General features: G+C 44.3%; 5 protein-coding genes across 6 annotated transcripts; 3 read left to right on the top strand and 2 right to left on the bottom strand.

The window, feature by feature from the left end:
• Nucleotides 1–423: 423 nt before the first annotated feature.
• LOC6498125 (aspartate aminotransferase, mitochondrial) lies at nucleotides 424–3,828 on the top strand. 2 transcript variants are annotated; one of them, XM_001962094.4, is made up of 5 exons: nucleotides 424–598; nucleotides 2,242–2,401; nucleotides 2,459–2,560; nucleotides 2,623–2,871; nucleotides 2,937–3,828. In XM_001962094.4, the coding sequence occupies exons 1-5, from the start codon at nucleotides 531–533 to the stop codon at nucleotides 3,630–3,632; spliced, it is 1,275 nt and encodes a 424-aa protein (XP_001962130.1). In that variant the 5' UTR covers nucleotides 424–530; the 3' UTR covers nucleotides 3,633–3,828. The 2 variants fall into 2 exon arrangements, with proteins under 2 accessions (XP_001962130.1, XP_014761983.1); XM_014906497.3 differs by lacking the exon at nucleotides 424–598 and adding an exon at nucleotides 1,279–1,411.
• Nucleotides 3,829–3,890: 62 nt separating this feature from the next.
• LOC6497414 (uncharacterized protein KIAA2013 homolog) lies at nucleotides 3,891–6,275 on the bottom strand. The gene is made up of 5 exons (XM_001962095.4): nucleotides 5,973–6,275; nucleotides 5,436–5,904; nucleotides 4,378–5,310; nucleotides 4,194–4,318; nucleotides 3,891–4,132 (listed from the first exon to the last, which is right to left on the bottom strand). Exons 1-5 carry the CDS (start codon nucleotides 6,160–6,162, stop codon nucleotides 3,945–3,947), a joined length of 1,905 nt encoding a protein of 634 aa, XP_001962131.1. The 5' UTR covers nucleotides 6,163–6,275; the 3' UTR covers nucleotides 3,891–3,944.
• Nucleotides 6,276–9,278: 3,003 nt separating this feature from the next.
• LOC6498126 (histidine triad nucleotide-binding protein 3) lies at nucleotides 9,279–10,810 on the top strand. The gene is made up of 3 exons (XM_001962096.4): nucleotides 9,279–10,289; nucleotides 10,358–10,548; nucleotides 10,613–10,810. The coding sequence occupies exons 1-3, from the start codon at nucleotides 9,977–9,979 to the stop codon at nucleotides 10,652–10,654; spliced, it is 546 nt and encodes a 181-aa protein (XP_001962132.2). The 5' UTR covers nucleotides 9,279–9,976; the 3' UTR covers nucleotides 10,655–10,810.
• A 517-nt stretch (nucleotides 10,811–11,327) lies between these two features.
• LOC6498127 (BRCA2-interacting transcriptional repressor EMSY) lies at nucleotides 11,328–15,951 on the top strand. Its single transcript, XM_001962097.4, has 5 exons — nucleotides 11,328–11,623; nucleotides 11,727–11,901; nucleotides 11,977–12,247; nucleotides 12,799–15,202; nucleotides 15,264–15,951. Exons 1-5 carry the CDS (start codon nucleotides 11,563–11,565, stop codon nucleotides 15,464–15,466), a joined length of 3,114 nt encoding a protein of 1,037 aa, XP_001962133.1. The 5' UTR covers nucleotides 11,328–11,562; the 3' UTR covers nucleotides 15,467–15,951.
• Nucleotides 15,952–16,547: 596 nt separating this feature from the next.
• Nucleotides 16,548–17,842, bottom strand: LOC6497413 (derlin-1). Its single transcript, XM_001962098.4, has 3 exons — nucleotides 17,145–17,842; nucleotides 16,975–17,085; nucleotides 16,548–16,911 (listed from the first exon to the last, which is right to left on the bottom strand). Exons 1-3 carry the CDS (start codon nucleotides 17,642–17,644, stop codon nucleotides 16,785–16,787), a joined length of 738 nt encoding a protein of 245 aa, XP_001962134.1. The 5' UTR covers nucleotides 17,645–17,842; the 3' UTR covers nucleotides 16,548–16,784.

The following is a 17,842-nucleotide window of genomic DNA, read 5'->3' as shown; positions in this document are numbered from 1 at the left end:
AAAATATATACATAATTTGAAATGTATGTTTCTTAAAAACAAAAGGCGCCAAAACTTTTGTGATCGATTTAGATTTTAAGAAACTTACAAATATTGTTAAAAAGAATGGTTTTTTTTTAAGAATAGGGCTTTTGAAGAAAGCTTTCTTTTAATGTTTAAAGCCTCCTTAATCCTTAAATTTTATTATATAAAATCACATTTAGAAATATATTTATCTTAATCTTTAATTTTTTGTTTCAAATATTTTGAAGTAACTCGACAAAATATATTTCCAAAACTAAGCTGAAATATAGCTATCTTATCTGTACTGAAGAGAGGACCGCGAAAAAGCTCTCACCCGCGATAGGTATCGTTATCTTGGAAAAAAAGCTTTTGGGTTGAAATTAGCTTTTTCGACGCGACACTGCCACATTTTGCGAATCTTAGTATTATTATTCCCCAGAGGCCAGAGGCGATCGGATTGGCACTACTTTGCAATTACTAATTGTTAATTTTTAAAAATATAGTACAACTACTTAGTGCATTTAACAATGTCGCAGATCTGTCAGCGCGGTTTGTTGCTGAGCAACCGTTTCGCCCCCGCCGCGATTCGCGCCAAGTAAGTAGATAGGGAAAGAGAGAGTGGGACAGGAAGTCGCTCCAGATTTTGAGTGTGGTTGTTGCTGTTGTTGTTTTGTTACCCCCATGAACACGTTGCAGATGCAGCAGGGTCATTCGTCAAGGTCATTGCAGTTGCCGGTCTAATTGCACATGTTTGTGTTTATTTTCTCCATTACTGCATAATTTTTTTATCATTGCAATTGTTCTTGGGCGTCTGGTTTTTTTTATTTCACTGACATAAGCTCTGGGGGGCTAGAATTTCATCAATTTACTTTATGTAAACCTAAGAAATCAACTGTGATTTTTTCTAGTTTTTTTTCTGTCATTTAGTTGGCTGATATTTGAACTAGTTTGAGGTCTATTTCGCACTATATATGTAGACTAATTTCAGTCATCGGGTAGGTACATACATTTATTTTTAAAGCCAATTTCATGACGTTCCATGAGAGGGTCCATTGTTGGTGGGCTATTTTTTGCCATTTTTCTTCTGCTTGAAAGAACATTCAGTAGCCGCATGAATCAAAATGTTACGAGATAACGAATACTAAATGCGGTACTTAAAAAACTTAATAAAATAAAGAAAAATGTTTAATATTTATAATATGTTGTAGAAGAATAGGAGCTAACTTTTATTAAAAACCAGTAGGCAACATTTTGTATTCTTTTATAAAAGTTGAACTTTGAAAAATAAAAAAATTTCCAGGCAGGAATTTTAAATTATAACCATGTACCAATTGTTAAAACTTCCATTGAGGGGTTTTACTTTCCGAATCAGCTACCTATCAAATCGAATAAGCCAGAGCCAAAGAAGGTAGGGGATACCAAAACTTATCACGCTTTTGTCGCGTGCTTTGACATTTATTTTATGGAACTACTTCTTCGGGAGGCGGTTTGTTTTATCGAACTGCAGGCGGCACAGGAAGTTCCTCTTTTTTTCGGTAATCAGAGCAATCAGATTTATAGACAGGTGGCGCCTAATTGAAAGAGTTTAATTAAGTTGGATTGCTTCCAAAATGTATGACTGCTCCATAGAATGAGACCGAGGAGGTCGACTACGTCAGCAGTGGCGAACAATCATCGACCTTATCACTGACGTAGGAATTAATAAATCTATACTAGGTGTAAATATTGACCAGAGTTCCCATAATAACATGTTTACAGCTGATAAGGGGGTAGGGAGCAGACTCATGTGAACCAAAATTTTGTGGGGGGTGCAAAATCCAAGACATCCTCTAGGTGACTTTCAAACTTTAGTCATGAAACCGAAATGATAAATGATAGCCCACAAGTGGTAGACGTGGGTGAGATAACCCACTAAAATTTTGCTAATCTACCAATTAAATTTAAACCAGATAAGGGAAGTATACGTCCTAGTTGGGGGTACAAGGTTGAGGTGAAAACTTTAACCCTACTCTACAAAAAAAATGGGGGTTTTCAACGGACTATATTTTATAATACAGATAACAGAACTATACACAATACAATGGCCTTTAAAAATATCTATTTTTTATCTATTTTAACAAGATAAGGAGCTTGCAAGTTGATCAGGTAAAAAATAACTGTTAGGGAAAGTTTATATAATAAAATATAACAAGTATACATAATTTATTAAATCCAATTTAAAACCCCAATGTCTTTCAGCTCATCGTGGTTCACTGAAACGAAAATGGGTCCTCCCGACGCCATTTTGGGTGTTACGGAGGCCTTCAAGAAGGACAAAAACCCAAAGAAAGTCAATCTGGGCGTTGGTGCCTATCGCGATGACAACACCAAGCCTTTTGTTCTTCCCAGTGTCCGAGAGGTAAGTTGGAAACTAAATAATTATTAATTATAGTTATTAACTGAATACACTTTTCAGGCGGAGAAGCGTGTGATTGATCGCCAGATGGACAAGGAGTACGCCACCATTATTGGCATTCCAGATTTTTACAAAAAGGCCATCGAGCTGGCATTGGGCAAGGTATGATTCTAGTTTTTATATAAAATACAATGAACAAGTCAAATATTCAATTTTATGGTCAGGACTCCGCACGTTTGGCAGCCAAGCACAATGCTACCGCCCAGTCGATCAGTGGCACTGGAGCCCTCCGCATTGGAGCCGCCTTCTTGGCCAAATGGTGGAAGGGAAATCGCGAAATCTACATCCCAAACCCTTCTTGGGGTAACCACGTAGCCATTTTCGAACACGCTGGCCTGCCCGTGAAACGTTATCGCTACTACAACGCTGCCAGCTGCGATCTGGACTTCAACGGAATGATCGAAGATCTAAAGGTATGTTTCAAATCCAAATCCGCAATCCTTAATAGATAAACCTAATATTAAAAATGTATCTGCAGAAAATTCCCGCGAAGAGTGTTGTCTTGTTGCATGCCTGCGCCCACAACCCGACCGGAGTGGATCCCTCTTTGGAACAGTGGAAGGAAATCTCGTCGGTGCTGAAGAAGCAGAAGCTGTACCCATTCATCGACATGGCATACCAAGGATTTGCAACTGGTGATCTGGATCGTGATGCCCAAGCGGTTCGCATTCTCGAGGCCGATTGCAATGACTTCATTCTAGCCCAGAGTTTCGCCAAGAACATGGGTCTCTATGGTGAGCGTGCCGGTGCGTTCACTGTCATGTGCACCGACGAAGATGAGGCTGCTCGTGTATTGTCCCAGGTTAAGATCCTGATCCGAGGTCTATACTCCAACCCCCCGTTGCACGGCGCCCGCGTGGCTGCCGAAATTTTGAACACCGAGGATTTGCGCGCTCAGTGGCTGAAGGACGTTAAACTGATGGCCGACCGCATCATCAGTGTGCGTTGCCAGTTGCGGGAAAATCTCAAAAACCTGGGATCGTCCCACAACTGGGACCACATCGTCAATCAAATTGGCATGTTCTGTTTTACCGGACTGAAGCCGGAGCAGGTTGAAAAACTGATTAAGGAGCACAGTATCTACCTGACCAAGGATGGTCGCATCTCGATGGCTGGCGTTACCAGCAAGAATATCGATTACCTGGCTGAAAGCATACACAATGTTACAAAGTAGAGCGAACACACCGTAGAGATCGATGTAGAGATGAAGTTTTGACAGTAGCTACTTGTCGGCACCTGTACGAATTTTAATAGCACTAAAGAATTGGAGAACTCTAGTTAAACTAATTGCATTTGGCACACTCTCTATAAATATCTCTGTACATAAGCTAAAATATCTGCCCCTTGGAAGTAAAGCATTTTAAATATTAGATAATACAATTATGTTTCTGTTTGCCTGGGTATCCTTTTTAAAGAATTGTTAAAAAGTATATAAGAATACGATATTCATATTTTACTAGCATCCAATTTTTATATACAACTATGATCACGGTTTGTTATAACGATATCTTAACTTATCGCTCGGCTCGCAGTACTCCTTGATTATGAGCTTGCAGAGGAATATGTGGAATACTATGATTATTGCACACACAGACACCCAGAAGAGGGTGGGCAAGCCTCCCAATTGGTGGCCATGCCGATGGAGAGCTATTAGATGCTGCTCATGGGCAGGAGCTGAAGCAAAAATTCAGTAAATTAAATCCAATTTCGAGGTTGCAAAGTCAATATACCTTACCTTCGACCACCTCCTTGACATGAATGGCATGGTGCAGCTCCTCCATGTGCTGCTTGTCCTCAGTTATGTATAATATTGCTGTTAGAGGTTCAGTCAGTTTAACTGGGAATTGTCGTCGGTTTTGTCTGAAAGAGATTAACCATAAGGCTATGTAAAATATAGTGCCAGAAACTACTATAATTACGTGAGAAGAATAGGCTCGTCAAGGCATCCACCATCACAGGCGTAATAGCTCCTATCCGAGCGATCCAGTGCCACATTTATCACCGCTTTGTTGTCATCCTTCACAATGATGGTGACGTTTAGGTGCGTTTTGTTGCCATAATTAAGGCGTCGGAAATGGAAATCTCTGTGCAGGAACTTTGGATGTATGTTGCACTCCAAGTGCTGGTTGCTAAAGCGAAAGCTACCGAAGCTGAGTACCATGGCTTGAATAACTCCGGAGGCACCGGCTCGAATCAGATTGTGACAGCCCTGCTTTTCGAGTGTCAACATCCACGAAGAAACTAAGGAATTCAGCTGCTGCAGATTGGACATCTCCCGCCACAGATTCTCCGCCTGCAGTGTGTGATAGGAATCGTAACAACCCTCGGCATAGGTCAGGGCTTTTGCTATATCTTCTCTCTTGTTGCCACCGATCTCCTCAAACTCGAAGCTGCGCACTTGCGACAGAACAGCGTACATTGTGGCGTTAATTCGATCGCCGTTCAAACTGTTCTCCGCCTTGGATGTACTTATCGTGAAACCAGTGGCCCACAGATCCGTCCATACATCAATGTGCTCCTGCCGGTACGTGTTTATACTGTTCAGGGAGCCCGTGTTGGTTGCTTTGGAACCAAGCTTCTGGAGCAGTTTTGTCATTGCCTGCGTGGCCTGTTGCTCGGTGGCATCAGAAATTCCTTTGACCTGATTCTCCGTCACTGGTTTGGAGTACTGGACCGCTATGGGATATACAATGCGTACTGTTCCCCGTTTCCTGAGTTGCAATTTCGATTCCAGTTGCGGCTTTACAATACTAATCACAATATATTTGCTTGGATCTTCAGGTTGGGGTTGTACTGTGCCCGTCAGAACCTCTAAAGCGCTGTAGGTGAACATTCTCACTGAGACAGGTTCACTGATCAAGGAAGAAATACAATATAAATCAATATAAATGGAAAGAAAGTCTTCAAAAATCGACTATATAAAAAACTGGAGGATGTGAAACAAAAATCAAGTCCTATAAACACCTAACAATTATACCTGAGAGTCACAATGCGCTTGGTAAGTTTCGGAAGATTAACTCTGGGCATTACTAGCTCTATCTCCTCCATCATGTTCCTTGTATTGGTAATCTGCAGCTCCTGCATTAGAATGTTCGGCTGGGTGCGATGGGCGTAATAGGTGTAGGAAACAAAGTAGCCAGCTAGGCATTGAAACCGGTGCACCATACCCGTCAGGTACTCCACCACTGTGGCCTCCTTTTCGCCGGCGGCCTGAACAGAAACCACCGGCTGGAAGCGAATGGGCAGCTGCATGGCCCGGCCGTGCTTGATGTTCAGGAAGGCATCATGGGCTATCTCCAGACCCAGATAGCCATTACCCACATAGGGTGTGATATCTCGCTCGCCGGGCAGCATAGATGGTGACACGTGACGAATGTTGGCATCAAACTCATAGTTCTGGAGAATGAAGGGCGTCAGGCGGTCATCCATGCACACACTGTGCGGATCTGTAATGGTAAAACACAAAGGAATATGTGTCTAACTAATAGGGGCACCAGTTGAACCACGAACTCACCCTTCGTTTCGGTATAGCTGGACAGGAAGATGTAGCGAAAGATCGGAGGCAGAAGATAGAACACCACACAGACGCAGAGGAGCAGGAGGAACAGGCGACGGTAGGAGGAGAGGGTGCCCTCCGCCAGGCGCTTGATCCGACGCACTGCGTCCACCGTTTCGAACTTGCTTTTCGCAGAGCGGAACAACATTTCGCTGGATTTTGGGCTGTCTTATATCCGGAAAACTCATTTCAGACCCCGAATCTGCCACCCATCGTTCACTTTTGTCAGTGTGACCAGCGTCTTGCAAGGCTGGTGAACTATCGCATCCCAGGAATCAATTTTTAAAAATAGTACTTTATTTTAAATGTGTAAATTAAATTTCTATTAAAAGGATTTCCTTAAAAAAATTGTATCTTGATTTCCACCGAAATCTATGAAAACATAATTATTTCTCGATATTTTTTCAATTTTTCTGATGGAGCCCCTTCCCAAATGCTGGTTTTCATAAATGGCCCCAAGTCATGGCTATATCTTTGCCAATTCGCATCCGATTCATGAGCGGAATACCTCAAACGATTTGTATTTCAATTCTCCATCAATCTGCATCAAAATCTAAGAACAAAATTTTCGATCTATATTTTTCCAATTTTTCTGATGGAGCCCCTTGTCAAATGCTGGTTTTTCATAAATAGCCCCAAGTCATCTCTATATCTTTGCCAATTCGCATGCGATTCATGAGCGGAATATCTTAAACGATTTGTATTTCAATTCTCCATGAATCTGCATCAAAATCTAAGAACAAAATTTTCGATCGATATTTTTTCAATTTTTCTGATGGATCCCCTTGCCAAATGGTGGTTTTTCATATATGGCCACAAGTCATGGCTATATCTTTGCCAATTCGCATCCGATTCATGAGCGGAATATCTTAAACGATTTGTATTTCAATTCTCCATGAATCTGCATCAAAATCTAAGAACAAAACTTTCGATCGATATTTTTTCAATTTTTCTGATGGATCCCCTTGCCAAATGCTAGTTTTTCATAAATGGATTCAAGTCGTGGCTATATCGCAGCCAATTTTGTACAGATCCTTAAGCGGTATATTAAAATACTTGTATTGATATTATATCCCTTCGTTTAGTTACTGGTTTAAATTTTCCCGCCATGAATGCTGTTGGGCCAAGCAGCCACCAAAAGGTGCATTTAAAATAATCATAAAATGCTAAGCTGCAGCTGTTGTTATCAGCATGTTTTCGTCTCTGTTTTGTCTCCCAGTTTCGCATGCGCTTTATTGTTATTTGTAGCGTATGCGCTTTGGGGAGCTTTGGTTGAGCTTCTGCGCAAGCTCTTAGGTTTTTATGACTTGTATATTCGGTTTTGTTGGGATCGGCCGCTGCCGTTGTTTTGGGGTTAAATTGACCCAATAAAATAATTGAAATTGAATTGTGGATTCTTTATTAATTCGGTAGCTATCAAAACGCTGATAGCTCAACAATTGGTGATCCCGACGTGATTTCATCCCGGTTTATTATTGTTATCAGCATTAAAAGTGCCAAGAAAACGCCCTTGTTGTTGTTGCTACAAGTTGCATTTTAATTGAAGAATGGAGTCTGGATCTGAGATTATTGGAGCTGCTGCCGCAAACCGGGAAAGGATGCTGCGGAGAAGAGCAGAGGTGGCCTGCCAAGAAATGGAGGCGCTGCATCATAAGGTGAAGGCTGCGGCGCGGACTGAGGATTCTTCCATTATGGCGCTGGAGTCGGTGGAGAAGCGTTTGCGTGAGCGGTTCACCGCGCTTCAAGAAGAGTTGGAGGAGCTTAATTTTAGCGAGATCGGGAGTGATCTGTATTGGAGATTCTCGCAGCTGGCGACTGATGTGGAAGTGGAAATTCAGTTGGAGGTTGCCAAGCGCTCCATTAGAATCGCTGCCCACTCCACACTTCTCGACGGTGCCAGTGTATCGCCAATGCCAAACAAGCAAGCCCCCTCCTTGCCACCGTTGCCGATGCCAACATTCAGCGGCGGCTATGCCGAGTGGCCGGATTTCTGCGCCCTTTTTAAGACCACGATCGACAGCCATCCTCACCTAACGAAAATGGAAAAGCTCCGGTGGCTCATTTCATGCCTGCGCGAGTCAGCCTTGGATACGGTGAGAGCTCTGGAAATTAATGACGCGAACTACGATGTGGCCCTTGACCTATTGCGCAATCGTTTTAGTAATCGGCGTTTAATATTTCAGTCTCACATTAATGAGATCCTGCAGCTTCGTGTGGTCGAGCCAGGATCTGTTACTACTTTGCGGGAGCTATCGGATCGGTTCAATGGGCATATGCGGGCTCTTATGAGTTCCGGATCAGCTGCCGAGATCCAAGGATGTTTGCTTATCCAGATTATCCTGCAGAAGTTGGACCCAGCCACAAGGGCCAAGTGGGAAGACACTCTCGCCGGAAGCAACGACAGCATTCCGTCTTGGGAGTCCATGGCACGATTCTTGGAGCAAAGGTGCCGGACTCTTGAATGCGTCGAGTTTTCTTTGGCGGCGTCTCCCCCAGCTAACCAAGTGGGCCGAGGTAGATCTTGGAATAACCGATCTTCGTGCATGGTTATTAACGCCCGTCCTGCTCTATGCGCCCTGTGTGGCATTTCGGAGCACGAGCTTCCTTCTTGTTCAAAATTTAGTGCTTTGACAATTGAGGAACGGTACGACGAAGTGCGGCGTCTGGCTCGATGTTTTGTTTGTCTGGAGGATGGCCATCTCGCTCGTGGATGCTCAGCTTCCCGCTGCTCGACGTGCAATCACCGTCATAATATTTTGTTGCACCCTCGCGGGCAGATTTCACCCGCACGAGTCTCCCGTCCCATCGGTGCCGTTACTGTTGCGCACCCATCCCGCTCAATCAACCCTGTTATGAACAAGGATCGCAATGCTGAGCTAGTGCTCCTGCCAACAGCCAATGTACTCGTTCGTGGTCGATCTGGAGCCTTCTTGCCTTGCCGAGTTTTATTGGATTCCGGCTCACAAGTGCACCTCATCTCGTCGCGGCTGGCGAATGAACTTCAGCTTGGCCGTTCCAAATGCTCCACTACGGTGGCAGGTTTCGGCGGCGCTGGGTTTGATACGGATGGAGCATCCGTCAATGTGTGCTTGAAGTCCCGCCTTAGCACGTACTCAGTGGAAATTGAGGCTGTTGTAGCTTCACATATAACGGACTATCAACCTAGCCAGGACATAGATGCTTCGCACTGGAAGATTCCTGGCAATTTGGATCTAGCTGACCCTAACTTCTACAAAACGCAGCGAGTGGACCTGTTGATTGGAGCCAGCTTATTCTTTGACCTATTGTCGGCTGGTCAAATCCAATTAGGTCACGGGCTTCCCATTGCCCAGAATACGCGATTTGGCTGGGTGATTTCTGGACGCGGTGAACTATCACGGGATGTGTCGTCGCTCTATGCTAGGAAAGACAACCCAAGGAATACCCACTGGAATGATGTGACTGCTGCCCCTTCCAACAGTGTTATTGAAGGCCCACCCTTCAATGGGGGGAGGATGTTGGGCCAAGCAGCCACCAAAAGGTGCATTTAAAATAATCATAAAATGCTAAGCTGCAGCTGTTGTTATCAGCATGTTTTCGTCTCTGTTTTGTCTCCCAGTTTCGCATGCGCTTTATTGTTATTTGTAGCGTATGCGCTTTGGGGAGCTTTGGTTGAGCTTCTGCGCAAGCTCTTAGGTTTTTATGACTTGTATATTCGGTTTTGTTGGGATCGGCCGCTGCCGTTGTTTTGGGGTTAAATTGACCCAATAAAATAATTGAAATTGAATTGTGGATTCTTTATTAATTCGGTAGCTATCAAAACGCTGATAGCTCAACAAATGCGTTGCCGGTGAATGGCGATCTTACGATTATATATCTTCTAAATTAAAGATATATCGCACAATAAACATTGCAGTATAGGAGTAACATAATATCAGATCGTCTCTGGATCGAATAAACATTGAAATTTACTTTTATTTCCAATGAGTTTACTTCCTGAAACCATGTTGAAGAGGAAAAAAATATATGTGGCATGTCTCTCCGGACTGGGACTGCTAGTTCTTTTATCTTTGTACAAGACAGGCAGCGTGAAGACAACTTCATCTGGAGCTCAGGATTGTTTTTTCTGTGACTTTGCTCACCATAAACAAGGACCTCCACCGATCCTGGAGGTGGAGACCAATGAGTTCGTTATATTTAAGGACAAGTATCCGGCGGCCAAGTATCACTACCTGGCCATACCCAAGGAGCACCTGGATAGCTTCAGTGTCTTGAATAAATCGCATGTGGGACTTGGTAAGATGAGCCACGTCTCACTTATATACGTATAATTTGTATTAATCTGTCCATCTGTATATCCACAGTTCGGCGAATGGAATCTGGCATGAAGGAGTTTCTAAAATCGAAAAAGGTCGATCCAGAAAAGGCTATTATTGGGTTCCATATTCCGCCATTCATCTCGGTGAAGCACCTCCACCTTCATGCTATCTATCCGCCTTCCGATATGGGGTTGGGAAATAAAATCAGTTTTATGTCTTCATATTGGTTTAAAAATGTTAGTAATTCTAAATATTTGTTTCTAGTTTTCTGAATATTAATTATTTCTTCTATTTGCATAGTCCAACGATGCCTTACGTGAATTGGAGAAGCGGGAACTGTGATTGTCTTCGAAAAATATACAAAGGTTGTGATTATTTTTGTAAAAATATAAATGAATGTTTCCCTTGGAGTCCCCTGAACCAGTTACCTGAACCATTTTGCATTAAAGCTGAATATAGACTGTTAACCAGTGATAAACCTGGCTAGGATAAATAGGATTTTTCTTTTATGTTTTACTTCTTTTTGATACTTTATACAAAATATTCATTTTTATAATTTTCTAGGGAGGTTATTTTATTGCAATTTATACAAAAATAAATGTTTTATTATTATAATTGTGTAATTTTTTTTATTCAATCACAGTGATAAAGTGAAAGTTTTTATCTGCAAACTTGTAATGTTTATATATCTCAGTTGCGGTTAATTATTATTATCTGTCAACTAACCACAATAATAAAGCATTGGCTAAAAAAAACATTAATTTCAAATACGGTTGAAATTGTTAATTAAAATTTGTTAACAAACAACAACAATTTTTAACAATTTTACAAGTACTTATGAATTTTTACAATATTTGAACTGTGGGGCAAAACTAAATAAGAAAAAATTAAATGTATAATAAAAAATTAAAAAATCACTTTAAATATACTGCATTAAAAACAAAATATGGAGTTTAAATTCAATCCTGTGATCACAATAGTCACCCTTTCCAGTCACTGTCATCAATGGTGCCAGTGTTCTTAAGCGTGCCAGTGTTGAAGAGCGACGCGGTCGCTGGCTGCTTCTTCTTGCACAGATATTAGAAACGCTGCCCTCGGAGTTTGTTTTAATTTCTGCACACAGCCAAGATTCGCGATTGAATTTTGCGTTGGCCGAAGCGAACGCAATCGGAACGGATAGCCCACGGATTGGCCAAGGATACGGAAACGGGAAACAGGAAGGGATACGGCGGATATTACGCACGGGAGAGATGTGGCCCCAAACGCTGGAAATGTCGCGGGACGAATGCCGAGGCATGCTGCGTCGACTTGGTGAGGATTCGGGAGCCTTTAATCCAAGACAGAATCGCTGGATATCCAACTCAAAATCTCCATTGTGACCTGTTCCATCTTTTCGTTTATGTTTACCCCCCAGAACTCGAATCCTATTCGCATATAATAAGCGTTTTTCGCGCTCAAGGAGCCCTCAATGAGCCCAAGGCAAAACTGCTCGAGGAGCTACGGCAGCTGTTCCACATCACCCAGGAGCGTCATCGGGCGGAGGTCAGGAGGGCGGCCAACGACGAACAGCTCTGCACGATAGCCGAAAAGTTAGATCCATTATTTTGTTGCGTTTCTTCCCCAATGTACTAACCCATCCGTGTGTGTGTGTGTATCCATTGCAGTGTTGGTGGCCCAAACACCTGGCAGGAGTGGTCGCGGGAGGGTCGTCGGCCATATCCTTTGCTTCCCAGGATCAGTCCCCAAACAGCACTCACCATCGTTGCCAACGATCTGGCGGCCAAGGTGTGTGCGGAGAATGCAAAATTGGCGGCGCCCGCCGAAACGGGAATCCACTTCGGAGAAGCCCTTATGGAGCAGGCCTCGTACGTGAGCCTGAAGCACGGCAGGAGTATCAGGAGTCAGGATCAGCCCACGGTGATCATGGAGGAGCCAGTGAGTAGTCCAATTATTATATAATCCCCTAGTGCTACTTTTCCCCATTCGCCATGAAGGTGCAGACTGTACCTCTCGACGAAAAGTGGTGGGTGGCTCACGAACAAGGTCAAATGGGGGCTATATACCAAGAGATTTTAATGGAGGTGCAGATTTGAATAGTTTATTGGTCAATTGGCGAGGAGTTTCTTATTTAAAAAATTCTTATTGGAATCTGGAGATCCAAGTGGGAGATTAAGGCGGGAAAACTACAAAGTTTAATTATAGTTATAACTAACTAAAAGTTATAAGTATAAATATTTTATTTCATAAAATATAGATAAAGGTTTATCTTTAAGAGTCTTAGATTTATGGAGCTGTTTACGAACTTTACAATCCACCCAATTAATTTTTTGATTTTAACTGCCTTTAACAGTCGGTTGGTGGCCTCTGTTAAGTGACTGTTAACTGTCCGGTGGGAAACTGTTATCGATAGTGGGCCAAAATTATAAACTATTTTAATTATAAATACAAAAATATACAATCTAGTCTTTCTTTTTTAATATCTACAGTTCAAGGTCCCCGATGTGCCCAACGAGGTCAAGAAGATGACACAGAAGCGAAAGGAGTCCGAAAGTGGTGGGGACGGAAAGCCAACCAAGCGCCGCCACATGCAGCAGCATCAACAGCAGCAGAGTCCGCTGACTCCCCAGCAGCAGACACAGCAGCCGCCGCAATTGTCAGTAGGAAACTCTGCCGCCGACGAGGGAGATCCTGCGCCATTGGAGCAGCGGCCCAGTCCACGCACCGTTCAGCAGCGGTTCTTCTATCAGCAGCAAATGAAGCACAAGCAGCGTCTGGCCAGCAAAAGGAATTTGGCCAACAGCTTGGGCTCTTCCCCGCATACGGGGAATGCGCACGGCGGTCGTCACATTTCATCGGCTGGTGGAGAGGCGGTAGCTGGTGGCAAGAGAATAGCTGCCCCGGCCAAAAGCGGAAGGCGGGCCCAGAAGCAACTGCAGCAGCAACAGAAGTTGCACCAGCAGCAGCAACACCACCACCACCAGCAACAGCAGCAGCAGCAGCAACCGAAAGTATTATTGCAATCACCGGAGGCGGTGCCCAATCATATGGTGGTGCAACCGCATGTGGAATATGTTCTCGACGAGGCGCTAAAAACATTGGCAGCCAGCTCCTCCCCCACACCCACACCCACGCCCACGCCCTCATCCACAGCCACTCCCCCCTACACCTTGGTTAATGAGCAGAGGCCATTGGTGACTTTGAAACCGTTGAAGCCCTTGAAACCATTGGTCTATGGTCCGCAAAGTGGGTCGGGAGCTGGTGAAATCGGTTCACCCACCACACCAAGTTCTCGGGGTTTTGCCAGCTCGCCGATTGTCTTCAAGGATAAGTTGCAGGCTTCGCCGGTGCTGCTGCAAGCGCAGAGCCAGAGCACTCCCGTGAACAAGTACATCGTGGAAGAGAGGCAGCCGGACTTGTCACCTTCTGCACCGAGCACTTCCCGACCCATTTCCACCGCAACTCTCCCACTGACTCCCCAGATCATCAGTGTTCAGCAGATTCCGGCGCCGCCGATGGGCGCCAAGCTGCGACCAGCGGTTGCATCACCCACGAGTTCCAACAGCTCCATCTTGCCACCGGGCACCAAGATCACGCCCAAGAAGATCAATCTGCGGGAGGGCGATGCTAAGTCCAAAACTTTGCCCAGTCCGGCAGTGCGTCTACTGCCCTACACGGAGCCTATTGGAAGTCCTTTGTCACCGCTGAAGGACTCCAGGGTCACCCCCTTGAGCAGCGCCTCCACAGTGAACATAATCAAAAATATACCAGCCAGTAGCTTGAATAACACGCTGATTACTCCTCTGCCGGCTGGAGCAACCAGTATGCCAGGGAATCTCTTTAGGGCCAAGGTGACGACACCGCAGTTGAAGCCAGTGAGTGGAGCAAGCAGTACGTCCACAGTGTCGAGCGGAGTGTCTACGGGGGCAACCTCTACAACAGTTCCATCGGTGACTCCACAAATTTTGGGCAACATAAAGCTAACCACCTCCACTGGTGGCTCGGCTACCATTAAACAGGTGCCCAGCAGTGCGCTCCGCAATTTCAAGATTTGCTCACCCAACGGAAAGTTGTTCCTGCCGGGAAAACTCCCGGCTGGCAGCATTATACATAAGCTCAACAATGCAGGCAGTGCCACGGGAGCAGCAGCCGCCACAGCAGTATCCACCAGTAGCACCACCACGTCAGCCATGTCGCCAAACCCAGCGCGGGAGCAGAGAATCAGCATCCAGAAGATGCAGATACTTCCAGCTGGCGGTAGTGGAAATGCCACAGCAAGTGGAGCAGGAGCTGGAGCAGTTGGAAGTCCATCAGCTACTACCATTTCCGGGTTGAGTACGAGTGTCAAGCAGCCAAACCTGAGCGGCAAGCCCACCACTCTCACCTTTGCCACTGCTGGCGGTGGCAAGAACAACTTGGTCTTCCTGCCGGCGAGTGCGGCGAGCGGAATGCGTGCAGTCACCCTGGCGACTGGAAAGCCCAAGCCAAATGTGGTAGTAATAGGCGCCACCACGTCCACTTCCACAGCAGGCAGTGCCACGTCGCCCAATCCCTCTGGTGCTAGTGCTGGTGCCAGCAAGCCCAAAGCCAACCAGTTGATTACCGAGGACACTCCCATCGATATTATCAATATGCCAATAATTGTGGCGGACAATGGCACCAGCTCGGAGGTGGTCAAGCAGGGATCCTCAAAGAATGCACCACTGGTGGTGTTCAATGCCACCGATTGGGAGATGGAGCTGGATCAGGCGGCCACCAAAACTGCCAACACTCCGTCAAAGCAAAAGCTTGAGGACGTCATAGTGGAGGAAGACGAAGAGGAGGAGCTCGAGGACAGGATAGATACGGACCATCCAATCGACCATACATCGTCCTCGGACCACAACAATAGCAGTAAGTTTTAGACCCATCGTGTTTTAAAGGCTTCCTACTAAACATCTATTCTCTTTTCCAGTTATTGAACTGAATCCCGAGGATGAGAGTACCATCGAATATGTGGACATGGACCTGGAGCAGCCTATCGAGATCGAGAGCACCAGTAACATATCCCCGGAGACCACCACCTCGCTAAAGGCAGCAATTGTCTCGGCGTCGGCAACGCCGCAGAAGAAACAGCCGATGGAGCAGCCGATCGGTGCTGGAGCTGCCGCTCTGTAGATCCCCGCTAGTTATATTACCTTAAAGATTTCCCATTTCGAGAAAATCGAGTGAGAGAACGCACACACACACAGCAGACCCGGTTCGGATTAGGTTTAGTTAGTAGTTTAGCATCAATGTCGAGAGTTCTCCATCATCCATCCCCTTATTACCATTATCATTTTAATTAGTATAGCCCTAGCCTTGGAGCAAAGTGCAAGATTATCGTAAAATCAATTCTCTGTGCTAGTTTGTGGAGCCACACCTCAGTCTTTAAAAAATGAACGTATTGTTAAGTTGCCAAAACGCAGAGCCACTGTTCTAAACATCTAATGTCGTATAACCTGGAAATTGTGTTAGTTTATTAGTTATTTCATTATTCGCCCAACTGCAATCTACGTATCCTGGAACTACTTAGTCTCTCCTGTAAATAGGGATCTCCCTCTTCTGCAGACTTACCTTAATTTTGTATAGCTTGTAAATAGAGCCCACAAATCGCCCCGCCCTTCCCCTTATTTCGATCTAGTTTAATTGATTTAAGTTTAAACCCCCAAGAAAATTATAAAAAATTTCAAATTAAAAAAACAAAAAAAAAAAAGAGAAAATTGTTTAAATGTTTAAAAACTTGAAAGATTTCTTAATTGTATGAGATTATAGACCCTAGTTGACCCCTCCCACGAAATGTGTAAATATCAGATGAATTTCGAATTACAAATGCAAGTAATATATACATATGTATAGACATCTAGTTCGCATAAGAGCCACCAAACACCACACACCACTTACACCACTCACCATGTTTAAAAAGAAAATGAAAACTCACACACAGATGATTAAGCATATACCGATTTTTAGAAGTTAAGTATTTTATGCGTCGATTTTGTAAATCCCAATCGAAAGTGGAATGTTGTAATTTTTAGAGAAAAGGAAACTGGAGAAGATATATCTGAGAATCCCCCTTTCCCTCCTGCGCTCCTGGATAAATAAACATCAAATTTCAAACAAAAAACTATTGTTGAACAATGCGTGTCGCTGTAAAATTTTTTTAGCATAGACCTTTTAAACGAAATAAATTTAAATGTAAAAAAAAAAACAAACAGTGTCCTTCATTTGTCTTTTGTTTTGTAGGTGTATATGTACAAACATATATTAATATAATTTCATTAATGCACAATACAATCCGCCGATGCAAGGTGTTAACATATTGCCGTTGCCTGAGAATCCGGGGGTTCGTTTTTAAAGAAATGCCGTCCACTGATTAAGAGTCTGGGTTACGAAAAAAGTTAACTAAATTGTGTAAATGGGAATTAGTCTTGAGTGCGGTGGATTCGAGTGGGGTTTAGTTGCCGCCCAAGGTCATTCCCCGGCCCCAAGGACTCTCGGCCGCCTGCCTCGGTGGTGCTCTGCTCTCTGGTGGCACTCCAAAGCCACCGAAACCGCCAGAGATGTCCGGTACAAGGCGTTTTCTGAAAAGAAAGACAAGATTAGAAAAAACAAATATTCCTTTTTGTCCTTTTCGATATACTTACAAAAACTGTGGCGTTTCTAAAAGAGCTGTACCGCCCAGATCCTGCGAGTATTGGAACTTGAAGAAGTAATAAATGTGGCCATTGAAAATGCCCATCAATGAGGTCAGCGAGCTGTGGAAGGGTAAAGGTCATTACTAGACTGATACAGAGATCCCCTATCTGGCACTTACAACTTGAAGATGAACTCGAATCCGGCCAGCACCCAAGGTAGGTACATGGCCTTGAACCGGGTGCCGAACCAAAAGGTGACCGTCACATCCTTGTTAAGCTGGCACCATATGTAAGTGATGGCCATTACAAGCATGTCCATCAAGAAATACACATTGAAGAGCAGTCCGCCTAGATTGGCCAGCACCGCGGCAATGATCAGTAGGTACAGGTAGTCCGCCGGGCTCCGGTTGTACTGATCCTTCTCCAGCTTGGAGCTGTACTGGACGATGAAGTAGCAGTTGATCAAGAAATGGAAAGCTGTGTTCGGCGAGATGGGGAACACGAAGAGCGACGTCATACAGCGCCAAAGCTGAAGCTTTCCAAGGACCAAAGATCGGTCCAAGTGGAGCCAGTGCAGCGGGATGATATCGAAGCGGCACAACAAGCTCAGGCCCACGGTGGCTGTTATCCAATAGCGGGTGAATCGGGGCAGGGATCGATACCACGTTCCTGCGTCCATTGTGATAATATTTTGTTCTGCTTTACTTTTAATTCATAAAAATAGGTTGCCTTTGGGTAGTTTTGTTGCTTTACGTGTCTTTCTAGCGATGGGACAAAATATGCAGAGTAACTATTGTGAATGACAGTCAAGTGTGACCTTTCTTTCGATATTGATAAATATATTACGCGGGTTTTTCAAATTCAAATGATATTTTTA

This window comes from Drosophila ananassae, chromosome 3R (genome assembly GCF_017639315.1).
Source record: "Drosophila ananassae strain 14024-0371.13 chromosome 3R, ASM1763931v2, whole genome shotgun sequence".
NCBI lineage: Eukaryota > Metazoa > Arthropoda > Insecta > Diptera > Drosophilidae > Drosophila > Drosophila ananassae.
The sequence above is the reverse complement of the archived record's forward strand: the minus strand, read 5'-3'. Positions and strand labels throughout refer to the sequence as shown.